We start from the raw sequence: 21,633 nt of genomic DNA, 5'->3' as shown, positions 1-21,633 counted from the left end.
AACCTTCAGGGCTGAGTGGTCTGGTTGTCATGTGTCCATGAGAGAAAGGGAATCAACATGTATGTGTATTGATATAAAAGTCTTACCTGCAGTCCGACGGGTCCTGGAAGACCGGGGAATCCTCTGGATCCTTCGTCTCCTTTCTGGCCGAACATACCCTGCTGTCCCCTGGGTCCAGACTCACCATCGCTGCCCTGTGGGGGGGGGTCAAAGATCATTAACATCTTCATTCTGAGCCCCGTTAGCTGAAGAGTCAGCAACTGCAAGTCCACAAACACTGGTATATATGTGGAATTTCTCTTATGGGATTTATTTGCCCTCTTAATCCTTCCCAAGGTTGTGGAGTATATCCAAGCGCACACATGGCAGAGGGTGGGTCGATGCCAGTATACAAACACAGATTAGGACAGACAGTTTACCTTAATGCCTTTTCTCAAGGTCATTGTATGGCAATTCCATCTCTCCATCAATTCTCTACACCCACATATTCTTGCTCTAGGTCACAAGGGGGCTGGTGTTTTTCCCAGCATGCACCCTGGAGAGGTCAACAGTCTGTCTCAGGGCTAATGCATTACCACACATTTGCACTCACAGGCCATTTAGAGTTTGAGGCAACCTCCAAATGTTTTAAAACAGGCAGGGACAGGGACAGGGGGGCAGCTCCAGCCGTAGATCAGCTGTGCTGCTGGGCTACCTTTGGTTAACAGCAGCCAGATAACCAAGGCTCCTCATCAGGGAACAGTGCATTATTGCCAAAGGGTAATGGTAAATCTTGTATCTGAAAGTTGCTGACTTCATCTGTGAAGCCAGAGATGCACAGGACTACAGAGGATAGGAAAAGCGAGACTACAGGGAGAGAGCAAAGTGCTGACAAACTGGGAGTTTTCAGTTCAAATGCATGTCAGCACTTGAAAGAGCTCTCGCTGAGCCCTGGGACATGTAGGCAGCCTCAGGCTCTGGTTCTGAATGCAGAGCAGTTTAGGAGGAAATGTTAAGTCATTACAGGTAATGGCAGTGCAACTATAAAATGAAAAGTTTAAAACAAGGTGGACTGAAGAGAGGCTATTACCCCGAAAAAAGTCACAAATCTTACCCCAACAGCTCCTTGTGGTGATCGAATTTAGAAATGAGCAGAGTGTTTGAACTTACATGCCTCATGATATAACATCTATTGTAAGGATGCATTCAAAACAATTGCCACTATTTGTGTTGGAGCTCTTTGATTGATGCAATTTGATCCAAAGCATGGAAGAAAGCCTGCAAAAGTTATTATCACGACTAAAACACAAAGCATAATTCTTATACAACAGTGCAGTTAAAGTATAATCTGCAGGGCTGACTAATTATATTCTGAAAACCTGTCTCACTGTGTTCTTAACTCTAGCTAAAAGAGTGTAGGAAGTGCACACATCTGTGCATTCAACCCACAATGAAGTTCTAATTATAAAAAATGCTTTCTTAGGGGGCTTTAATCATCATAAGTGATTTTATAACAACTTGTTCTAAATCTGTAAATTATACATTTTTTGTAGGACTATCTGAAACTGGATGTGCCGTGGGTGTATACAGTATGAATGCGATACCTGTGGGTATAAGAAGTGCCCCTGTCTGCAGGCATCACACACATGCTGAGGCAGGTGTAATGCATGACTCATAACTTATATGGTTAGATTGTCCCTGAAACTAATCTAAGTGGCTATTTTAGCGCTTGCATCAGGTTATGTCAGCAAAAAACGTGACATTTCAGAAATTGTTCTCATTAAAGATTTTCGCTTTTTATATTAGACACTGCAAATCACACAATTGGTTTGTAGAAAAGGATGTTTACTACATCCAGCTCAAGATCAATAGTGTTTCATTCCAACGGCTTGACCTTAGTTGTATCTTAGAGACAATACCAGTTAGGGAGCTGTTGTAAAACTCGCATCTTCCCTACAAGCACCAACGTTTCCCGGGATTGAGAGGTGGGTGTGATAGTTTAGTCGAGATTAATAACAGCATTATGACTTGCAAATATTAAAAGAGGGCAGATCTGGTGAACCTACACAGCACGAGTCAGGATTCAGTTATGAAAGCATGAATACACATGAGCAGGCTGACTCACCAGGATAAACAACTGTTAAATAATTTGTTATTCAGCTTGGGTGCACTTCCTGCCTGCGGCTATCCATCTCTCCAGGTCTATTGTAGCCCCACAGAGCCCAAAAGATGCTACATTTTTGCTTTGAGTGGTTGTTAAAGCCTGATAATTTAAAGCAATGAGCTATCAGCTGCCCTCCGGCCATCAGCTATTGTAGAAACTGGACTTTTACTGTTGTGTTAACGAGAAAGATCAGTGGAAGATGTTTTGCAAGGCGGTATTTTTTTGCCAAAACAGGTGCCATATGAGGTAGAAAATGAAAATGATAGTTGGGTTGGTGCTCCATTGTGAATTGTGAGACTGTATCACATTGCAAATCACATGGGTTTTTTAAAAAGATGTCTAAAAAAGTTGTTACTGTGATGACAAAGCTACTTAAGGGGTACAAGTCATAATGAAAACGCAATTTGTGTGACATCACAATAATAAAATAAGGGTAATTCTTTAATAAATAAAACTGCAGCCAAAGGTTTTTGGACTGCAGAGGCGTCAGTAAAAAGCTATAGTGATTTCATAATGTGGCCCTGACCTGGCTGGGACAGTACATCATTCCTGCCCCTCTGAGGAATAGCACATTGCTCTTTATTTCTTTTTGAATCAGCTTGTTGTAACAGTGGTCTCCAACTATGTGTCATTAAGTTTTCCAAAGTATCTAAACACCTCTCATTTCACTGATTATCACACCATTAGCCATCAATGGAACGGGGTTTGAATAAAAATAACATTTAGTCATACTGTAGTCTAAGAGTGTTTCATCATATGTAATGGGGAAAGAGTGACATTAGATGGGCCAAAATAAAGCAATACTTACAGCTGGACCAGGAGCTCCGAGCACACCCTGAAGACCGGCTGAGCCTGGTGGACCCTATAATCACAAACAAAACATGAGATATCGCTTATTGGGATCCCCATCTGGTGGTTGCAATTACGCTTTATACAATGAGCAATAAAGATACAACATTGATATTGTTCCAAACAAAAAAATCACATTAAAACATTTCCAACAATGAAATTCTGCTTTTATTGCAGTCTGAATATAACACAACATACATCTGCTGTGCTAACTGCACCAGAAGTTAATGAAGACAATTGCATACTAGATATATTTATGTTCTTAGAGATGGTCAACCTGGAGGAACATGCATATTCATATTTAATAGATCTGAAGTGATGCTTGTGATGACTTAAACCAAAGGCAGTTCAAAAACACAAATGTTAGAGGACAGAACACACTGGAATGTTGTATTGGAAATCTCAGTAGCCATTAGGAAACATAGCAGCACTTCAGTTCATATTTGATATGCTGCAGACTATTTAGGGCAAGATAACCTGAGATGAGTCATTGCACAGAAACCTGTGTTCTTATAATTGTTCAGCTCTTATGAGGCTTTCGCAGCTGGGATTGGGGCTCAATAATGGATTATCTTTCACAACTCATTCCCTTATAATAAAAGAATCATGCGAAATAAGTTAAAAATAAGACTCACCAGTTCACCGTGGTCTCCTTTGCCTCCCTTCTGTCCGGGTCCACCAACTTCTCCCTGTGGCGAAACACAAACAGCAGAGCTCACATCTCGCTCATCCATCTTGAAAGGCCTCGTCTCTAATGTTCAGTCCAATATCTTAAAGTGTCACCTCTACCACGACGAGTGGGTAGTAAATATTCCTCAAGAGATTCTAATTTGATATGCCCACAAAGACCTTGAGCGCGTGTTTGCAATTAATTGATTGGCTTCCTGTCTAACCCCATTGGCACTATGATTGACAAAAAGGTGTGATAGAAGACGTGACTGGGGCACGATGGTTACAAATGCAAAGATCCAGATATGTGGTTCAATTATATGTGGAATTAGCTGGCCTCAGGGTAAACAGGGTGTAAAGCTATTTCAGTTCATGTTTAATTGTGTTCAGAAATGTTTTAATGCATAAAAAATGTGCTTATTTTGTTTACTGGATGCAACAACCTGATACTATTTTGCTATGTTATTCCCCCCCTTATTTATACAGGTTATATCCTGTCATTGTAGTCTTGACTCAAACAGAGTGAATAAAAACAATGTTTGTTTATGTGCACATTCCTGTATATGCATATGTATGAATGACATAAAATGAATGTATATTGCCACAGCAGTGCAGTGAAATGCCCAGGAGAAAATGAAAGGAAGGTCTGCCACACATTTCTTATATAACAATCCCTCATTTCTAGACACATTTTGAAGCTACTGACAGTTGTATTCTTTGATGTATTTCCTTGTGTTAGAGAAAGCTGTTTCATCATCATTAGGGAGGAGCTGCTGGTTACAGACGTTGAACTAAAACTTGAAATGTGATCTGTTTCAAATATAACTCATCCTCCTGGGTTTGATATTAAATGCAAGGATTATTAGCATCCCAGTGTGTGTCAGCTTTACTGCACCTTGTCACCGTCCTCTCCGGGGGGCCCCTGAGGGCCGGCAGGACCAGGAAGACCAACAGGACCCTGAATGCCATCACGGCCAGCGGGACCCAAGGGGCCTTTCTCTCCCTAAACACATCAAATTAAACAGTTTCAGCCAGTGTATCGGGGGGTTAACAGTGAAAGGTTTGATGGAGTGAGGGTGAGACAGAAGTACTCACAGGTCCTCCTTTTTCTCCAGCAGGGCCCGGTGGTCCTTGGGGGCCGTTGCGTCCTGTCAGGCCGATGGGACCTCCAGGGCCAGCAGCACCTCTCTCTCCAGGAGAACCCTGACACAGAAGAACAAAACACCCATCAGCCATTGCTGCATGATGCTGTAGCTAACTAGAGGATACTTCCTGCCGAAAAGACATGAAAGGGCTGAAAGTAACAGAAAGTTTTGAGTGCATAAAAACTAACTTTTCAGTAAGAAGGCTGCACTAATTGAAGGGCTTTTTAAAATAAACCAGGCGATTATAATGCGAAGCGTCCTCACTATATTTGAATGAATACGCCTGATTATATTTGTCTTTTTTCCAATTTTCACAGAACTATATCTCCAGATTACACAAACAAGGACATATTCTTCTCCAAAGAGTAAATATGGTGCTTTTGCACACATTAGAATATCAAAAATATGACCTTTTCATTTGATTACTTTTTTATTGGACTGCTTTAAAAGCAATAAAAACATGACTGAAAAAAGAATACATCCAGAACAATAATACAAGTATATTGACCCTTCTGTCAACCCTGCAACCTTCACAGGGACGAGAGCTGTGCTTACAAACTTTTTATCGAACTAATAGGATTCAGATGCTCTCCTCTGCCAAGGCCTTATGGAAGGTCTTTTCATCCTTTCCTCACATCAGCGTGTCCCATTACCCTCTCTTCACTGAGCTCAGGTGGATGCTCATCACTGTCTGGGTCACCCAAATCAAATACACTGTGACTTCATCTGCCATCAGTAGGTCATTACAGCGTCTCCTCTCCAGGGAAGGTCTGATGATGCCATCAAATAAACCTTGCACATGTACAACAAGCCAAAAATGCACACACACACACACGCACGCACACGCGCACACACACACACACACACACACACACACACACACACACACACACACACACACACACACACACACACACACACACACACACACACACACACACACACACACACCACACACACACACACACACACACACACACACACACACACACACGGTGATTCAGCTGCTGATTTGCTCTGCCACCTGGCACTCATATACCTGGCCCATTTAATGACAGACAGTGCCTGTTACACACACACAGATCCAAACTGTCATCCCCAGCCTGCCACACAGACTCACACACACATATTTCATTGACTCACATAACTTCACATTTATTTTCTTCTGCTTCACGCCCTCTCATTTCATCATTTCTCCCACACATGTGATTCTCTGGCCATAAACTGCGATAGAAAAACGGTCTGTTTGTGACTCAACTTGTCATATTTATCGTGGTTTTCTTGGTCCATCTCTTTCAAACAACCCTCTCAAAAGACTGTGAAACACAACACATACACTGCACTCTCAGACTTTCCCACAGCACAACAGCAGCTCATTCTCTGGCAGGAAATCGATAGAGGGAAATATCAGATATCTTGTATGCGTGGGCTTTGCACACAGCGGCCTCTTTTTCAAGATTTCTTTTTTTTTCTCTTTTCAAACACTTCCAAAACAGTCTATCACATGTTTTCATTGAATGGCTTACTTTCAAGCCAATTTAGGAAAACTATCTCGTCTCGCAGTGGAAATGGTTTCACTCATTCAGAGACCGCCCCTCTTCCTCGCTTTCATCATCTTTTCATCCCTGCTCTGCATATACGCTGTCAACTAATCCAGTGTTGCTCTGTCGCTGGTGAGCAGGGGCAATTATCGGGAGCCCGCGTTTAACGCTTGAACAAAATGTCAGACGGTTCAAAGCTCGCTGTCAGTCAGCTTTCTGTACGGATTCACCACCGGAGCTCCAGAGACTTTTCATCGCATATACCGCTAACCGAGGGGCTCAGAGACACAGGCAAGGGGGAAAAAGTGGCCCACTTATTTATGGGTTGCCCTGAAACTCTTATCCCCTTCCTGTTCATGGTCCTAAAATAGGCAGCAGCACAGTATGTGAATGCAGATGTCGTATTGGAGAGGATGTCCTTTTCTGTCATTAATACAAATCAATGCAGCAGAGGATGCAACACAAGTCCCTAAAATCACAGAGAACAACATCCTGACTCTATAATGTGTGATGATCAATTGAGTGCAAAATTGAAGTAGTGGTCATTCAAAAATAGAAACGAGACACTTGCCTAATCTGTGTTGCTACAGTAACCACTGAATGTGATAGAAAACATCTCCTGCAAGACCAATGAAGCGACTGTGATGAAACGACTGACTAATTGGGCAATTAAGATCATTACGCCATGTTTCAAATTGGTGTTGTTGGACACTTTGGTTAATGTCATACTTAAAAAGAAACACTTTAAATGAAGAAGCATGTTCTTCTATCAAAACATAGTACACAAACAACGAATCTTCTATTTTAAATGGCTAAAAGTGTAATATTTATCTCCCAATGAGGAATAATGTACTTCAACACAACATAAACAGGCATGAGAGGTGAGTCACTGTTATGCAAATATGTAGTACCACCATTTTATGACAAGAAAAGACAAAAAATAAGAGTTCATATTATCGTATATTATCATGTTGAGAGCAGTTTACATTCCTGCTGCTTCTGCATGACAGGAGAGCAGAGTGTGTGCAACTCCATTCACAAAAGTCTTTTTTTTACTGTAATATTTGCAGCAAGAGAGATGAGGTAACCATAGTAACAGGGTACTTACAAGGGGCCCGGGGGGGCCCTGAGGCCCTTCTCCTCCCTTCAAGCCACCTGGACCCTGAAAGCAGAGGACAGGAGGGTTAGATCATTCACTCAATGCCATTCAGAGAGCCGTAATCACAGCTGTCCAATGGGCCAATAAATGTTACCGTGTGTGTGTGTGTGTGTGTGTGTGTGTGTGTGTGTGTGTGTGTGTGTGTGTGTGTGTGTGTGTGTGTGTGTGTGTGTGTGTGTGGGTGTAGAGGGCTTAACTTCTGAAAGGCATACATACAGTAACTAGCCATTTGTGAGGTATAGTAATTTTCTTCCATTACTGCCTTAAACAAATGGGCAAGGGAGGCATGTGGCGCAGTGGATAGAGCGTGGGTGTTCGGATCAAGGGAGCACAGGTTCAAACCCCACTGCAGTCAGCATGTAGTTGTGTCCCTGGGCAAGACACTTCACCCCAAATTGCTCCTGTGGGGATTGCCCACAGTATTGAGTATGTACTGTAAGTCGCTTTGGATAAAAGCGTCTAACAAGTATCATGTAATGTAATGCAAGACGTTGTGTTGTTGTGAGGTTCTCGTTTGTTTTTGTTCTTGTGTGATTGAGTACGGACTGAAAAAGTGAATTTCTTCTATAATGGAAAATAAAGAATAAATCTGAAACTAATCTCTTTTTGTAAATTAGCAATAATTGAAGATTTTCTCCAAAATATATAATGACAGTCGATTAAGGTTTCGTTCCAGTAAAGTTTTCTTAAAGCTACTTAAAGTATTCCTTCTAGATGTATGAACATGAAAGCAAAGTAGATGATGTGCTCTCTGTGAACGTGCCCTCTCATTACCCCTGTTATTAGCTTCCAATTAACTGAGGCAGCAGCAGGTCATTAAAAGGTCACTTCTTAAAATACAAATACTTAATTTAAGAGGCACATAGCCTTGCAGAAAAACTTGGTTTTATTTAAAGTTTTGAATATAAGTCTATATTAGATTCCTGCAGTCACCCCAATAAAATGGAGGTTAATGACAGTTTGTTTACGGTGCTCTTAGTGAGAAAAAATACACTTAAAATACCCAAGGGCACAGAATTGTTGAGGATTCATTTTAGAAGTTAAGTAACAATGAATTCCTTGCTTATCTAATACCAAGATTTTAAAAAACATTTACCGAGGCTGCAGTTCAATTTCTATTAGAGAAAACGTAGCTTTCGCTTAGAATTTTGAAATGGTCATATCTGTTTCCATATTTAAACTTTTACTGCAAAATGGGTAGTATAAAAAGCTTGAAAATGGAAGGAATGACTTCTGAAGCCCACAGTGGGACAAAGGTTGAAGTAGAATCCGTCTATCTCCGGACCTCTGTCATCTCCTCGGGATCCCGACCCTTGAATGGCATTGCTTATTCTGCTGAATAATAGCACCAGGAGGCTGGGATTGCTTATGGAAAGCAGAGTTCACCAGAGGCGGTAAAGACTTTCATTATAATAACTAATTTACAGGCTCCGACAGAGCCAGGGGGTTCAGACGCTGCCAAGCAGGCTCTCCACCTCCGTGGGTTCCACATTTCAGCGCGGTGCATTAGAAGGCTGGCAGGATCTTTCTCTGCCAGACACACAAAAAGTTATTTATTGGCTCGTATATTGCCACTGTGCCCTTTTCTCAAGAGTAAGAGAGGGGATGGAGATTGCGTGGGTGTGTATGTGTGCATCAATCTATTTTTCTTTTTCAGATTGGTATAAACGTGTGTGTGTGTGTGTGTGTGTGTGTGCTTGCACAGTGTGTCTGTTTGTACCTGCGCTCACTGCGAAAACACAATTGGATTAACTTTTTACATTCTCCCTCATACAACAAGTGAGCGCATTTATGCATGTTTGTGTGGGAGAGAGTGGGAGGCTTTGTTTGCTCTGGTAGAGTGTGTACGTGTGTGTGTGTGTGTGTGTGTGTGTGTGTGTGTGTGTGTGTGTGTGTGTGTGTGTGTGTGTGTGTGTGTGTGTGTCTGCTGCCCTTATGAAAAGAAAGCCATCCTTCTGTCATGGGACAAACATAACGGAGGTAATAAGTCTGAGCTGTGCTGCCGTGTGCTCTCTTATTAATGGTCAGCCTTGAAGTGAGCCTCAGCCTCACGCTGATCCTCAGTCAGCCTCTAGCAGCTATTTGCTCTAACCTTGAACTTTTCCTCACCCACTCCCTCTTCTTTTGAGAATTAATTTGGGGTTACTCAGCAGGCTACGGGGTTCATGTGATGCGCTCACAAAGTTGTGTGTTTGAATCACAATCAAAAGGGCTTTGACTCATTCTCCGATCGAAAACAAACCAGGAATTCCTTTAGAAAAAAGGATCTGCAACAAGTGCAGCTCTAAAGTTGAAGTTAAATTCCTCTGAAATGTAGCTGATTTGACAAGTTAAAATGCTGTGCCAAAGCAATATTTAATATATGTGAGTCATTTCTTCACATTTTAGTCAGGTCCATTGCCAAGCCTAACATTTGGTTTAACAGCAGGTAGTTAGCCTGGTAATGGGGATCTGAAACTAGATTCAACTGAGTGTGTGCTCAGTGTGTGTGCTCAGTGTGTGTGCTCAGTGTGTGTGCTCAGTGTGTGTGCGATAACACACTTCACATGTGTATTGTTTGCATGAGTGTGTAAATGTGTACTGTCTTTTTTTATTTACCATGGCTCCTGGAAGACCTCTGGCCCCCTGGAAGCCCCTGAGGCCGGAAGGTCCTGCCTTGCCACCACCACCCTGAGGACCTGGATCACCCTACGGAGGGAGAAAATACAAAAAAAAGCATTAACTAACCTGCAATACCGTCAGGAAATCATTAAGCAGAATCACTTTCGGTGAAAACAATTAGCAGAGCAGAATCTGTAGGAATGGCAGGGGGAAGTCAGAGAAAAACAATTAAATTGAATTGATCTGTATGATACAAGCTGGAATGATATCTTATTATGTGGGGAACAAAAAAGGAGATTAAGAAGTAAAAAAGAAATGTGCAGATTTTTAACAAACAACTATCAAATTAAATGTTGAACCCATTCACACTCATTTTTACCAATAAGCGTCACTTGTGTTACAGTGGGAGTAAACAGTATACATTTTGAAGAGTTTAAGAAGCGCCTTAAAAGCTAGTTCCTATTCTCACATCTAAATAAACACAAAAAACACTGTTATGAATAAAAACATTGTATTTATTGTAAGTTCTCATAATGCAAGATCATTTCTGCACATGCGGCTAAAATGTAGTAGTAGTTTGAATGTCTCCGTATTACCCTTTGTTTTCCCCATAACTATTATAGGAACAAAACTGTCAAATAAAATGCAATGGGTCGGTAAGAAGTGTAGGTATAAAAAGGAAAGAAATACATAACAAATGCCCTGCAGGAAAGATCCACTGCAGATATAGGCCAGCTACTCTGTGTACAACTTTATTTGTAATGTTATTGCCATTATCTTTTTCTTACTTTCTAACTTTGTGCTGCAATGATATCTGAATTTCGCTCTGGGGATTAATACAAGTGTCTTATCTTCACATAATACATATAACTACTAATGACTGGTGCACTTTGCTTTTGTAGCATACACAGCGCATGCTCCTTTACCTTTCCGCCCTCTTTTCCAGCAGATCCAGGCAGACCTTGCTCACCGGGTGGACCTGGAGAGCCTGGGTGTCCTCGCTCTCCGCTAGGTCCTGTCTCTCCAGTCGGGCCCTGTCAGCGACAACACAGATATGTGAGGGTCAATGTGCTATTCAATGTCTCCTTGTCCTCTTTGGTATTATATAAATGCAATAACACTACTTAAGATGTTCAGGATATCTCACACATACACACTTTAGCTTTCTTCAAAGTAATCAGAGGTTTTAATGAGATGGAATAATTTATTTTCAGCCCACGCTTCATTACTTTTCAAAGACAATAGATCTCACTGAAGGCATCCAAATGTATTTTCAATGCATTCGGATGACTTTCTTTGCATTGGGTATGGTTTTCACGATTCAGCTGTTGTTACAGCCAAACACTTTCATACATTTCAGCATCTCATAATTGTCCTACAACAAAAGAAGCGCTGTACTGTGCTGTATATCTACCTGAGGTCCAACCACCCCTCCAGGTCCCGGAGGTCCCGTCTTTCCATTGAAGCCCTGAAGGAGAAAACAGATATGATGTGGACTGTACACATGAAGGGTTATATAGTACAGTATGTACTCTTTACTTTGTTTTGTCAGGATCTGAGCCATACAGAAAGTCAGTATGAGTCACGTATCACTGCCTCGTACTGACAGCAAACGTTTGTGTACATCTTTTGTTTGTCAAATAAACCCATTGTGATTTTCCCCTTTTGCTAGGCATAATAGTTATATCACCTTTGCACATTTGGTTTTATAATCAACTTTTTAAAGCACAAAATATGATTTGACATCAGAAAAGATGATTAGATCAAGTTGTTCTTCTTCCAGTGGTGCAAGAAGTACATTCTTATTTCCTTTAACTGAAAGTGAACGGGCAGATATACTCCTAACAATTCCTGCTAGTATCACAAACTACAACTATCATCAATACGCAGCAGAATGGCCCCTTCCAGATTATTATACACAGTGAATTATTGTTTGGGAGTAAATGTTTGTAGTAGACATGTTCTTATTAAAGCCTTAAGGACACTTAACATGTAGTTCATCATTTATCTTATTCCCAAACATTCCAATTTGACCCTCATTGACACTGTCATGTATAACATTAAATCACTAATTAGATGTATAAAGTATATTGCGATTGGATATCATCAAAGGCCCTTAATCGTGGTGGTGTCATGATCAGAGATCAACAGTCAATCTTGGTTGATCATCAACTGTTGTTACTATTTACTTCTTGATTTTCTTTGACTGGTGCTTTACTTTCACACTAAGAACACAATCTGTAGGTCTCAGTTATCCTCTTCCTTCTATGCCTAAGTGGGGGAGTTGATGATGATGCATTCATGGGACAAAGTGCCCACTCACCGTCTCTCCTCTCTGTCCGGGGTGACCGGGCAGCCCATCTTTTCCTGCCGGTCCCTGGGGGAGAACAGGTAGACAGTTCATAACTATCAAGACATCAGGTCATATGTGGGTATAAATATTTGAAGAGCTAATATCAAAAGTGTCAACATGGAGTTGCTAACTCAGTGACAGTTAGAGAGCGGCTGCTTACATTTGGTCCTTTAGGTCCGGGGAAGCCGACGGGTCCCTGTGGTCCTTGAGGTCCCTTTAATGAAGACAAAATGAATTAAGTGAGTTAAAAAAATTACAAAAAAGACAAGTTTAAATTGGAATTGGCCATTGGGATTTTTTTAGATTTTTGTTGCTAAATCAAATTTCCTTTCCCATGATACTGTAACTGGGGGAAATGTTGTAATGTTTTTTATATAAAAACAGTTAAAGGTGGGGTAGGTAATTTTGGAGAAACCAGCTCGAGTGCGCTAGAATTTGAAAATACACAGCCGGAAGAAATCTGCCACTTCCTTACAGAGCCCCTCCTCCAACACACACGAACGCGCACATGACCAATGAGGGCACGAGATAAGTTTGTGCACAGATGGAAGGCTGACAGGCAGGTAGGCCATCCAGTTATTTTAGCCGGGCCGGATAAAATGATTGGTCCTACTTTTTACAGTACTACGGCTTCCACAGATGATATTTTTTTATGGATTTTTTGTCAAAGCACTTAAGATATTCATTGCTATCGGGATGTTAAGAGCATTCCATGGAATATAACAAAAAGTGTATCTCGAGCCGGTTTCTCAAACTTACCTACCCCACCTTTAAGCGGATTTAGTTTGATGTAAAGTAAAGTACAAATAATGTATTCTCTTCATGTAAATTAAACATACTTTTAACATTGAATGTTGGTAATCAACAGTCCTGTAGAGTTCGGACTTTTTTAATTGACAAATCTCTGTAATTCACTTCAAGTTAAGATTCAAGTAGAATGCACCTGGTGTACTTTTTCTTTCAGTAACTCGAGGCACAACACTTTAACATTTAAACAGGCACTGATCAAAAAATAAATCTGTTACTTACCCTCTCTCCTGGTGGACCCCCTGCTCCATCATTGCCTGAAGTGCCCTGCGGAGAACAAACAGGCACAGAGAGACGTCATCAAAATATAATAGATGATATACGATCATCATAAGTCTCTGACACGTGCGCATTTATATTCCTTTATAAGTTGGTACTAAAGTTGTTTTATGTTTTGATTAATCATGTTATATGTTGTACGCTCTTTGGGGAATGAAAAGTTTCATTGCGTCTTTTTCTTCTTAATAGCAGGTACATCATTCTTCTTTCATGTACTTACTCTACAATCTTAAGCATGTAGAGACATTTATTATTGCAGCAATATTATGTATTCTTTTTATATACAAGTGGACCTGGCTCTCACCTTTGCACCTGGCTTTCCGGTTGGTCCTCTAGCACCACGCCCACCACGTGGACCCTACATACATAGCATGCCGGTATAAACAATAAGTCATCACCAGGAAAATACATAGCATGTTCAGAAGACATAACAAAACAATAAAAACAAAACAAAAGTAATCCAATAAAAGGCAGGTCATTAATGCCTTGCCTGCCCATCTCTACAATTCACCACCCAGTCCATATCCCCTTCAAAAGCCAAGAAAATAAAGCCCATACACAACTAGATTTCTCATTTGAACACAATCAATTATTTATGGGAAGGTCTCTGGCTGACTTGGCAGACAGATTATTGCATACCGTTGGGCCGCGCTGCCCTCTCGGTCCTGCTTTGCCGGCGATTCCCTGAGAAAGAAAGACAAACGCTTTGATTTAGGACAATATCATTCTCATCATCAGCCAATATAAATACAATTTCACCTCCTTTTAGAAGTTAAAGCTAAAGTTACTACAAATAGTAAACATCAGATAATGCTGGTGCTGAGGGGGTTTGAGTGAGGGATGAAAAAAGAGCCATCTGAGCATCTTTGGACAAACATAAATAATCAAATTGCTGCGGTAAGTGGTTACCCACAGGCACTTGACAGCTTAAACTACCTGTCAGCTGTAGCACACGGGGGCCATGGGTGTCTGCCTCTCAATGTCTGTCTGAGAGCAAAGACTTGGCTCTTAATAATAACCCTTCCCACCATTCTGCAACGCTCCATCTCACCCCTCCATCTGTGACGCATCTCAACTGAAACCATCTGCACTTACACAGCTGGATACAGTAGTCTGTCTTTCCTTGAGTGCCAGATCCTAATTGAAAAGGTTGAAGTATGTGGACACCCCGGTTTTGTATGTTTTGTCAGGGGTAGTTATCTGCGTTTTGGGCTAGAGCCATTAGTCCCAATAAAGGGAAATCTCTTTACTATTTAAACGTGACCAAGTCAAGTACATTAAGAGATGGTTTTGAGAGTTTAAGAACATGACTCTCCTGCAAAGAGCCCTGAATTCAAAACTATCTGACACTTTTGGGATGAACCGGGACAAGAGGCTGTATCGCCCTATACCAATAACTGACCTCACAAAGACTCTAAAGGCTGAATGGGAACAAATCAAATATTTTTACTGGTATTGTTTTCATATCTTGAAGTTTTGTTAACTGATTTCTTATCATTTTGTGCACTTTTCGTCATAAGTTTTCAAATGTATGTTAGTTTTCCAATTTGTGTTATGGCTTTTCTTTCAGCTTAAGTTAAGAGGAGATCCTTTGTAGTGTAAAAGCTTCAGGCTTTTTAACCTTTACTGTTACGTTTCTTATTTTTTCTTGAACTGAGTTTTTAAACAGTTTTATATGTGTGCAAATCAAATACAAATAACTGATTGATAAATCTCTTGAAGTTTGGGATTTGTGTCATGGAGCTATATACATACATTTTAAAGTGATTTGAAGTTTTAGATCCATTTCTATTTGATGTGTCCTGCACTGCTAGCCTCTAGTCTCTGTAGTCTCAGACACACTAACCATCCAGTTTCAGTATTCTACACTATCTAATATTAATGTGCGACCCAGGAAAACCCACAGAGACCAAGAGTACATGTGTCTAATAGGTGAGAGAATTATTCATTTTGAGGCTCACCCTTCCTCCCTTCTCTCCATTCGCCCCTGGGAATCCAGGGAATCCGTTGGAGCCCTGCGAAGGAAAGAAGTGACAGAGAGGAGAAATACATTAGAAAAGTTCAGGGTATACATTTAAGATGCCTACCTTAGTCTGTGTCAAGCAGCAACGGGACAGACTCTGAAGAGAAAACTATTCATTGTTCTTTTCTGACCAAGTCTCATTAAAAAAGAAACTGTGAACTCCTAAAACAAGTACTTTCATTTTCATGGTCAGCAGATTCCTATCATAGAACAAACGTTTATAGGTTATGATTTCCCATAGAAACAAATGATCTTCTTTTACTGCTTAAGATGAGCCCAAAGGGAAAGTCTCCTCCTCCCCACTGTCCGTCACACGGGCAGACAGAGGGGCTGGGGGGTTGTTAGCACAGTTAGGAAGCAAAATAGGAAGATAGGAAAAGGCGTAGGCGAAGGGAAAACAGCAGATCCCCCTTGATACCCATCAGCAATTTAGTTATTGGACTTTCACAGGCTGCGCCCTCTGATAGCAGCGATGGTGCCAGTCAAACAAATACCAGGAGGGCATTCACCGTGGGATGATAAGAGGAGCAGCGGGCCCTTTATGCAGCATTAGGTAGCATAAATATGTATCCAACCAATTTAGGTTAAACATTTCTTTCGCTCAGCTTCACTGCAAGGTCATGAGTGATTATAAGTTTAAAAAACACTTTGATGCAATGCACATCTAAAGTGCTCATTACTGTACACATGCATATGAATATGAGGCTGTTCAGTATAAGCATGGCAGCGTGGGCAGAAGTGCAAGAGGTAAACAGCCCAACATTTGGGAGAAAGCGAGAAGGGACATCTATACTGCTTAATTTGTTTTTCACAGAGGAGGGGTTATGGTAAACTGAAAGGAGGGCTGGTTCTGGACAAGCCTGACTTGCGCCAGAGAGATAAGACAGGCAGGGAACTATTGCAAATGGTGCCCAGAATTAACGGTGTGGGAAAGCTGTCAACAGAGAGTGATGGGGCGCAGCGGCCAAACACACAGCCAGCGGAGGGATTCATGCCCCGGCTGATGGAGGGGGATAAAAGCTGCGGATGGGCCAGGACTTTGACCCTGAACATACCCTTGAGGACGATGTGACATTTTATAAAGTTCTACACTATGAATCCATGAAAGAAAAGCTCCAAAAAGTGTCCAGAAAGTTTTGAATCACACATAAAGTGAAGGATCTTTTTAATGTTAGGGGATTTGGTTTGTAAAAGAATCCTCATTATAAGTTTGGAACGACAGCTTTTTCAGAGTTTGGAACGGGCGTCACAAGTGTCTTTTTCTTACAGTAAAAGAAAAATATTAAAAGCGGGCTAAAAAGAGGAAATGATTGCAGATAGTAAGATTGATAAAGTAGCATTGCAAAGTAGATCATCAATGTGGCAAATTTAAATTCTGGTAAAACGACTGGAATGACTTTTTTCATGCTTTCTCTACGTGTGGTTACAAACATCACAATCATGTCTTTCTGAGATCATCACTGTGTTTTCTGTGATGTTTGATGAACTCCAACATTGATGTATCATGCCTATTTATTATATACACATCAATCAGCACATAATTACTTAAATCATATGAATACGTTCAGTAAAACTTCCAAAAATGTGACAAAGAGTTCTTTGAAGAAAGTTGTTATGATGATGATAGAGCCCTTGGTTTATAAAAGATTCATCATTATAAGTTTTTGGAGACAGTTCTAGTTTAGAGTGGGTGCCACAAGTCTATTTTTCTTTCAGAAAATTCTTCAGGCACAGGCTAAAGAGAAAACAAAGATGGCAGTGTTTATACAATGCCAAGGACAGGAGGCCTTATTGAATCTCCAACATCTCAAAAAGAGTCAAAAAGAAGATCCTATCCCGCGCTCCACTGGGAACATTTGTGGGTAGCCTTTGTTTAAAAGTATTGATGGATACAAACAAAGAAATACCCTTTGTGTTTTTGCCATTAAGTGACAAATATCCACTAATTAAAATAAGTTATTGCAAATTACCGGAGATTAATTAACTTCTATTTATTTTCCTCCCCCTTGGTGTAATTTGTCCAGCTCTGTTATTTGTGTGCCAGCTCAGATCCCGCTGACATTCACAGACGCGTCCAGAGACCTGGCTGTGTGGATGTTGTGAGCGGAGGTGTATCTGACCCGTCATATCAATGCCAAGCTGTCAGAGCTGACAGCAGCAGCAGAGGAAGCAGCTGCAGCAGCAGCACATCTCCATAGTGGATCCGTGGCACAGCGGTCAGCGCTACAGTGCACGAGAGCCAGACTGTTGGAAAAATGCCTGGGAGAGTTTAAGGAGGGAGGACAGCTGATGACTCCAGCAGGTGACCATGCCACTTAGGCTTCCTGAATTCGAGTTGCGGTGAGAGCAAAGTAGTTGTCTCCTTGGGTTTGTGTTTGTGTGAGTAAGGGTTAGTCTGAAGATTGCAGAAAGGGAAAAGGAGAGCAAGTTTGGATAGGAGTGGATCATGATCTGACAGACAGTATACACATGCACATCTACTGTATATAGAGATATGTATATATATATATGCATTATGTACACATATGGGCATAATACTTTCACACTGAAAAGCCAGTGAAGTAAGGGAAAAACAGAAACAGAGTGGTGCAGGAATGAGTCAGAAAACCTGGGAATGAGTAAGCATTTTACAACTTTGGACTCCCACGTCTCGAAGATGCTTTTTGACGTTTTTTTGTTTAGATGACTGAAATATTAGATTTAGATTCAAGTATTGTTGTACGACATAAATTACATCAGTATTGGCTGAACAAAACGTGTAAGTAACATAAACGCTTGTTTGCCACAGAGAACAATCTCATTGTTTTTGTCAAGTGACCCTTTAGTGATATAAACTTCCTTAATGGGGACCTATCATGCAAAATGCACTTTTGTACGTCTTTTATACATGAATATGTGTCCCCGGTGTTCCAGGGAACTCACCAAGTGTCAGAAAACACAACCCTCTCTATTTTCCTCCATACCCAAATCTCTAAAAAAGGGGCTGCAACGGATCTGATAAAAACTGATCCAGATTTGAACACTGTCCTGACGTCAGGACATTCGAAAGCGCTGGAGACGTTGTAGTACATATGCCAGGCCTGTAGATAGTGCTGTTCTCACAGAATCAGCCCTTGCTAAAACAGATCTAAAAAATGTCAAATTGAGCAAAATGAGGCATGGCTAAAATGCATGATCTGTTTGGTATTTTGAAAAAAAAAAAGTATAAATATGCCTTATATAGGTATGGTCCTACACTATATTATTCAAATATAGCATGATAGGTCCACTTTAAATAAAAAAGGACGTCCTTACTGCACCACTCTATTGTCCTTCAACTGTTCACACTACTAGGGTGGGAAATGTCTTCTTTGTTGATCTTTCCTTGATGAAGACACAGAACACAAACAGATCCCTGATCTCTGAAGAGGAGGCATGCACAGTAAGAATTCCTGTGCATTGATCAGAGGATTATAACTCTCATCACACACCTTGGAGCCTTGTCGACCAGGGTATCCAGGTAATCCAGGGACTCCAAGTTTTCCCTAAAAAAGGAGCACAAAACAAAGATGTTGAATATTCATTGTGTCACCAGAGATGTCGTTTGGGAGACTGCAGTAATGTTCACAGAAGCATTACGAAAAGCAATAAACTTCAAACCATAAAGTTTTATTTCTTTTTGTGGGAACATTTTTTAATACCACGTTTATGGACATGACATCATCCATGGAGAGGCTTTCCTGCTTCACGCCCAAAAGTGAATTTACTTTGGTCCATTTTGGTCATTATGGTTTATGGTCATAAAGAGGTACATGGAATATGATGTAACTATGTTTGCTTTTAAGCTAAGGTCAAGTATTTATAGTTTTTATTATGAATCCAATACTTCTGACTGTTAGTTCATAATTAACTGCAATGTTGCACTAATTTAAATCAAACTAGGATGAGGATGTCAGCAAAGCGTTACATCAATTATTCATATATCCAAAGTAGCATTGCAAAGTAGATCATCTGTGAGGCAAATGGTGATTTTAATTTGAGTAAATTGAAAACTTGCTAATGAAGCTTCCTTTTTGTATTCATTTCTAATTATTTTGAGAATTTTCTATCCGGCGAATTAAATCACAATTAATCCGTGCTGAGATCGTAACTGTGTTTTTCTATTAAGTCATTTAAACCACAACATTTATTTGACAAGTGTATTTACTGTGTAAGAAAACAGTCTATTGGTTTTACAGTATTTATTATTTTTCTTTAAATTGATATATTGTTTTTGAATCTGCGAAAAAACTTGTTGTAACATTTGATACCTCTTTGTCAGAGTATAAATCCTGCAGCAAGTTACAGAAAGATCAAAGCTCCATGGAGAAATAATGAGCATAACCCAACTAAATGGGACTGTTGTAGGACTGAAGGGAGGTGGAGAAAATCTAAACTTCAGTGTGATCAAAACAGCTACAAAACTATAGCAAAAAACACAGTTCAGACTTCTCTCTCTCCAGTTCATTAAATGCATCTGTCATTAGACCTATACCACTGTGGGAAAAGAAACATCTAAAAACAATGGTTTGGTTTTGATCCCACAAAAGCACTGACACAGACTTTTATTCCTACTATTCACACATGATATTCACATATGAATGTGTTAACCTTATCATCTTGCAAAGCATTTTGATTGCATCTTGGTGTAATTAATTTATGCGAACAAACTGGAACTTCAATATCTCAATAATACATATTTATCAAAATAGAAAACTACAGTTTTACGATTCAGTCTTTGCAGTTGCAGATTATTTACCTTCTCTCCAGCTGTTCCCAAAGGACCGGACTCTCCGTTTGGTCCTGATGTTCCCTTGGGGCCCTCGGGGCCATCCTCTCCTCTGACTCCTAATACACCATTCTCACCCTTGATGCATAGAAAACAAATGTTAACAGTACATTATATTAGCTACCCTATCACACGCACTTATGAACCTGCAAAGATCAGTATTCTGTTTTGATATGAGGACTCACCTTGTCACCCTTGAGACCCATGTCGCCTTTGAAGCCGGGGAACCCATCTTCTCCCTGAAGATGAGAGAGATAAAAAGCTGTTTCATCAAGAGCTGAGTGTTATGAATAAAGCAAAACACTGATACAGTCCCATAAGGTAGAAGTGCACAATAGCAAACAAGACTGAAGATAACTGATGGACCACTTAAAAAGTCATAATGAAACTTATTTATGGCATTTTATTAGCACTCTATGCAAAAGTAAAAGGGTGCCTTCAGATAGTTTAACACTGACACCTAGTGGCCACTTTAATGAAGCATTCCCAGAAGCCGTTTTTTAAGTCTCTCTTTCTGTCTGTGGTTCTACTGACATCTGGTGGCTAAAAATCAGAATGCAGTTTTAAACTTATCCAAGGCACTGCTGTCATTGTTTTATGATAGCTGAGATCACTACGTTACATATACTAATGCCAATATTCTGACATATTTTCATACATTATACGACCAAGAAAATAAATCTTGACACAATAAAATATGATGAGTATATAACCTCATGTAGGACTTGGGACTAGTAACATACTTCCCAGTTATTTTCTACGTGTGACTAAAGTATCAAAGCAGAGGTTTTAACAACATGTTTACTGCTTTTTGGTAATCTCTGAAGAGTTTCAATTTCCTGACAGTTGACTGAAATAAATCTATCCATTGGCACAGCGGTAGAAACTAAATTCTACAACAGCAATTCAAGAAAACAATGGCGACAGATCATATCCAGAGAAACTGCCCTACAAACAGCCTCATTCTAGTTTAAATGTACACACTCTATTTCAGCTTAGTGGCAGGAAGACTTCACTGCCAGCATGATGGGCCCTTAGGAGCTTTTTCCACTAACTAGAATGCAGGGAAACCTCATTTTACAGGGAATTGTAGCTGTTATGGGTCCATTGTCCTGGAAAGACATCTGTCAATCATTGTGAGGGAGGAAGCTGGAGAGAGGTTTACCTTTTCTCCTTTGCCCCCTTTAAGGCCTCGAATTCCCTCAGCACCCTGGGGAGAGAGAACAAGAGTCAGGATGAGAATTCAGGGGAAAAGGA

General features: G+C 40.5%; 1 protein-coding gene across 1 annotated transcript in view; it reads right to left on the bottom strand.

The window, feature by feature from the left end:
- LOC117500321 (collagen alpha-1(XI) chain-like) overlaps positions 1-21,633 on the bottom strand; it is an 80,149-nt gene that overhangs the window by 18,330 nt on the left and 40,186 nt on the right. Inside the window, exons 28-46 of the mRNA XM_034153153.1 lie at positions 21,542-21,586; positions 20,562-20,615; positions 20,347-20,454; positions 19,040-19,093; positions 15,508-15,561; positions 14,186-14,230; positions 13,851-13,904; positions 13,490-13,534; positions 12,621-12,674; positions 12,431-12,484; positions 11,522-11,575; positions 11,034-11,141; positions 10,105-10,194; positions 7,456-7,509; positions 4,757-4,864; positions 4,557-4,664; positions 3,628-3,681; positions 2,952-3,005; positions 87-194 (exon numbers count right to left, since the gene is read on the bottom strand). Of these exons, the coding sequence (XP_034009044.1) occupies positions 87-194; positions 2,952-3,005; positions 3,628-3,681; positions 4,557-4,664; positions 4,757-4,864; positions 7,456-7,509; positions 10,105-10,194; positions 11,034-11,141; positions 11,522-11,575; positions 12,431-12,484; positions 12,621-12,674; positions 13,490-13,534; positions 13,851-13,904; positions 14,186-14,230; positions 15,508-15,561; positions 19,040-19,093; positions 20,347-20,454; positions 20,562-20,615; positions 21,542-21,586 (1,305 nt within the window). The remainder of the gene's footprint in view (positions 1-86; positions 195-2,951; positions 3,006-3,627; positions 3,682-4,556; positions 4,665-4,756; positions 4,865-7,455; positions 7,510-10,104; positions 10,195-11,033; positions 11,142-11,521; positions 11,576-12,430; positions 12,485-12,620; positions 12,675-13,489; positions 13,535-13,850; positions 13,905-14,185; positions 14,231-15,507; positions 15,562-19,039; positions 19,094-20,346; positions 20,455-20,561; positions 20,616-21,541; positions 21,587-21,633) is intronic.

Source organism: Trematomus bernacchii, unplaced genomic scaffold (assembly GCF_902827165.1).
Source record: "Trematomus bernacchii unplaced genomic scaffold, fTreBer1.1, whole genome shotgun sequence".
Taxonomy (NCBI): domain Eukaryota; kingdom Metazoa; phylum Chordata; class Actinopteri; order Perciformes; family Nototheniidae; genus Trematomus; species Trematomus bernacchii.
Note: the sequence above shows the minus strand (reverse complement) of the source record. Positions and strands in the feature narration are given on the sequence as shown.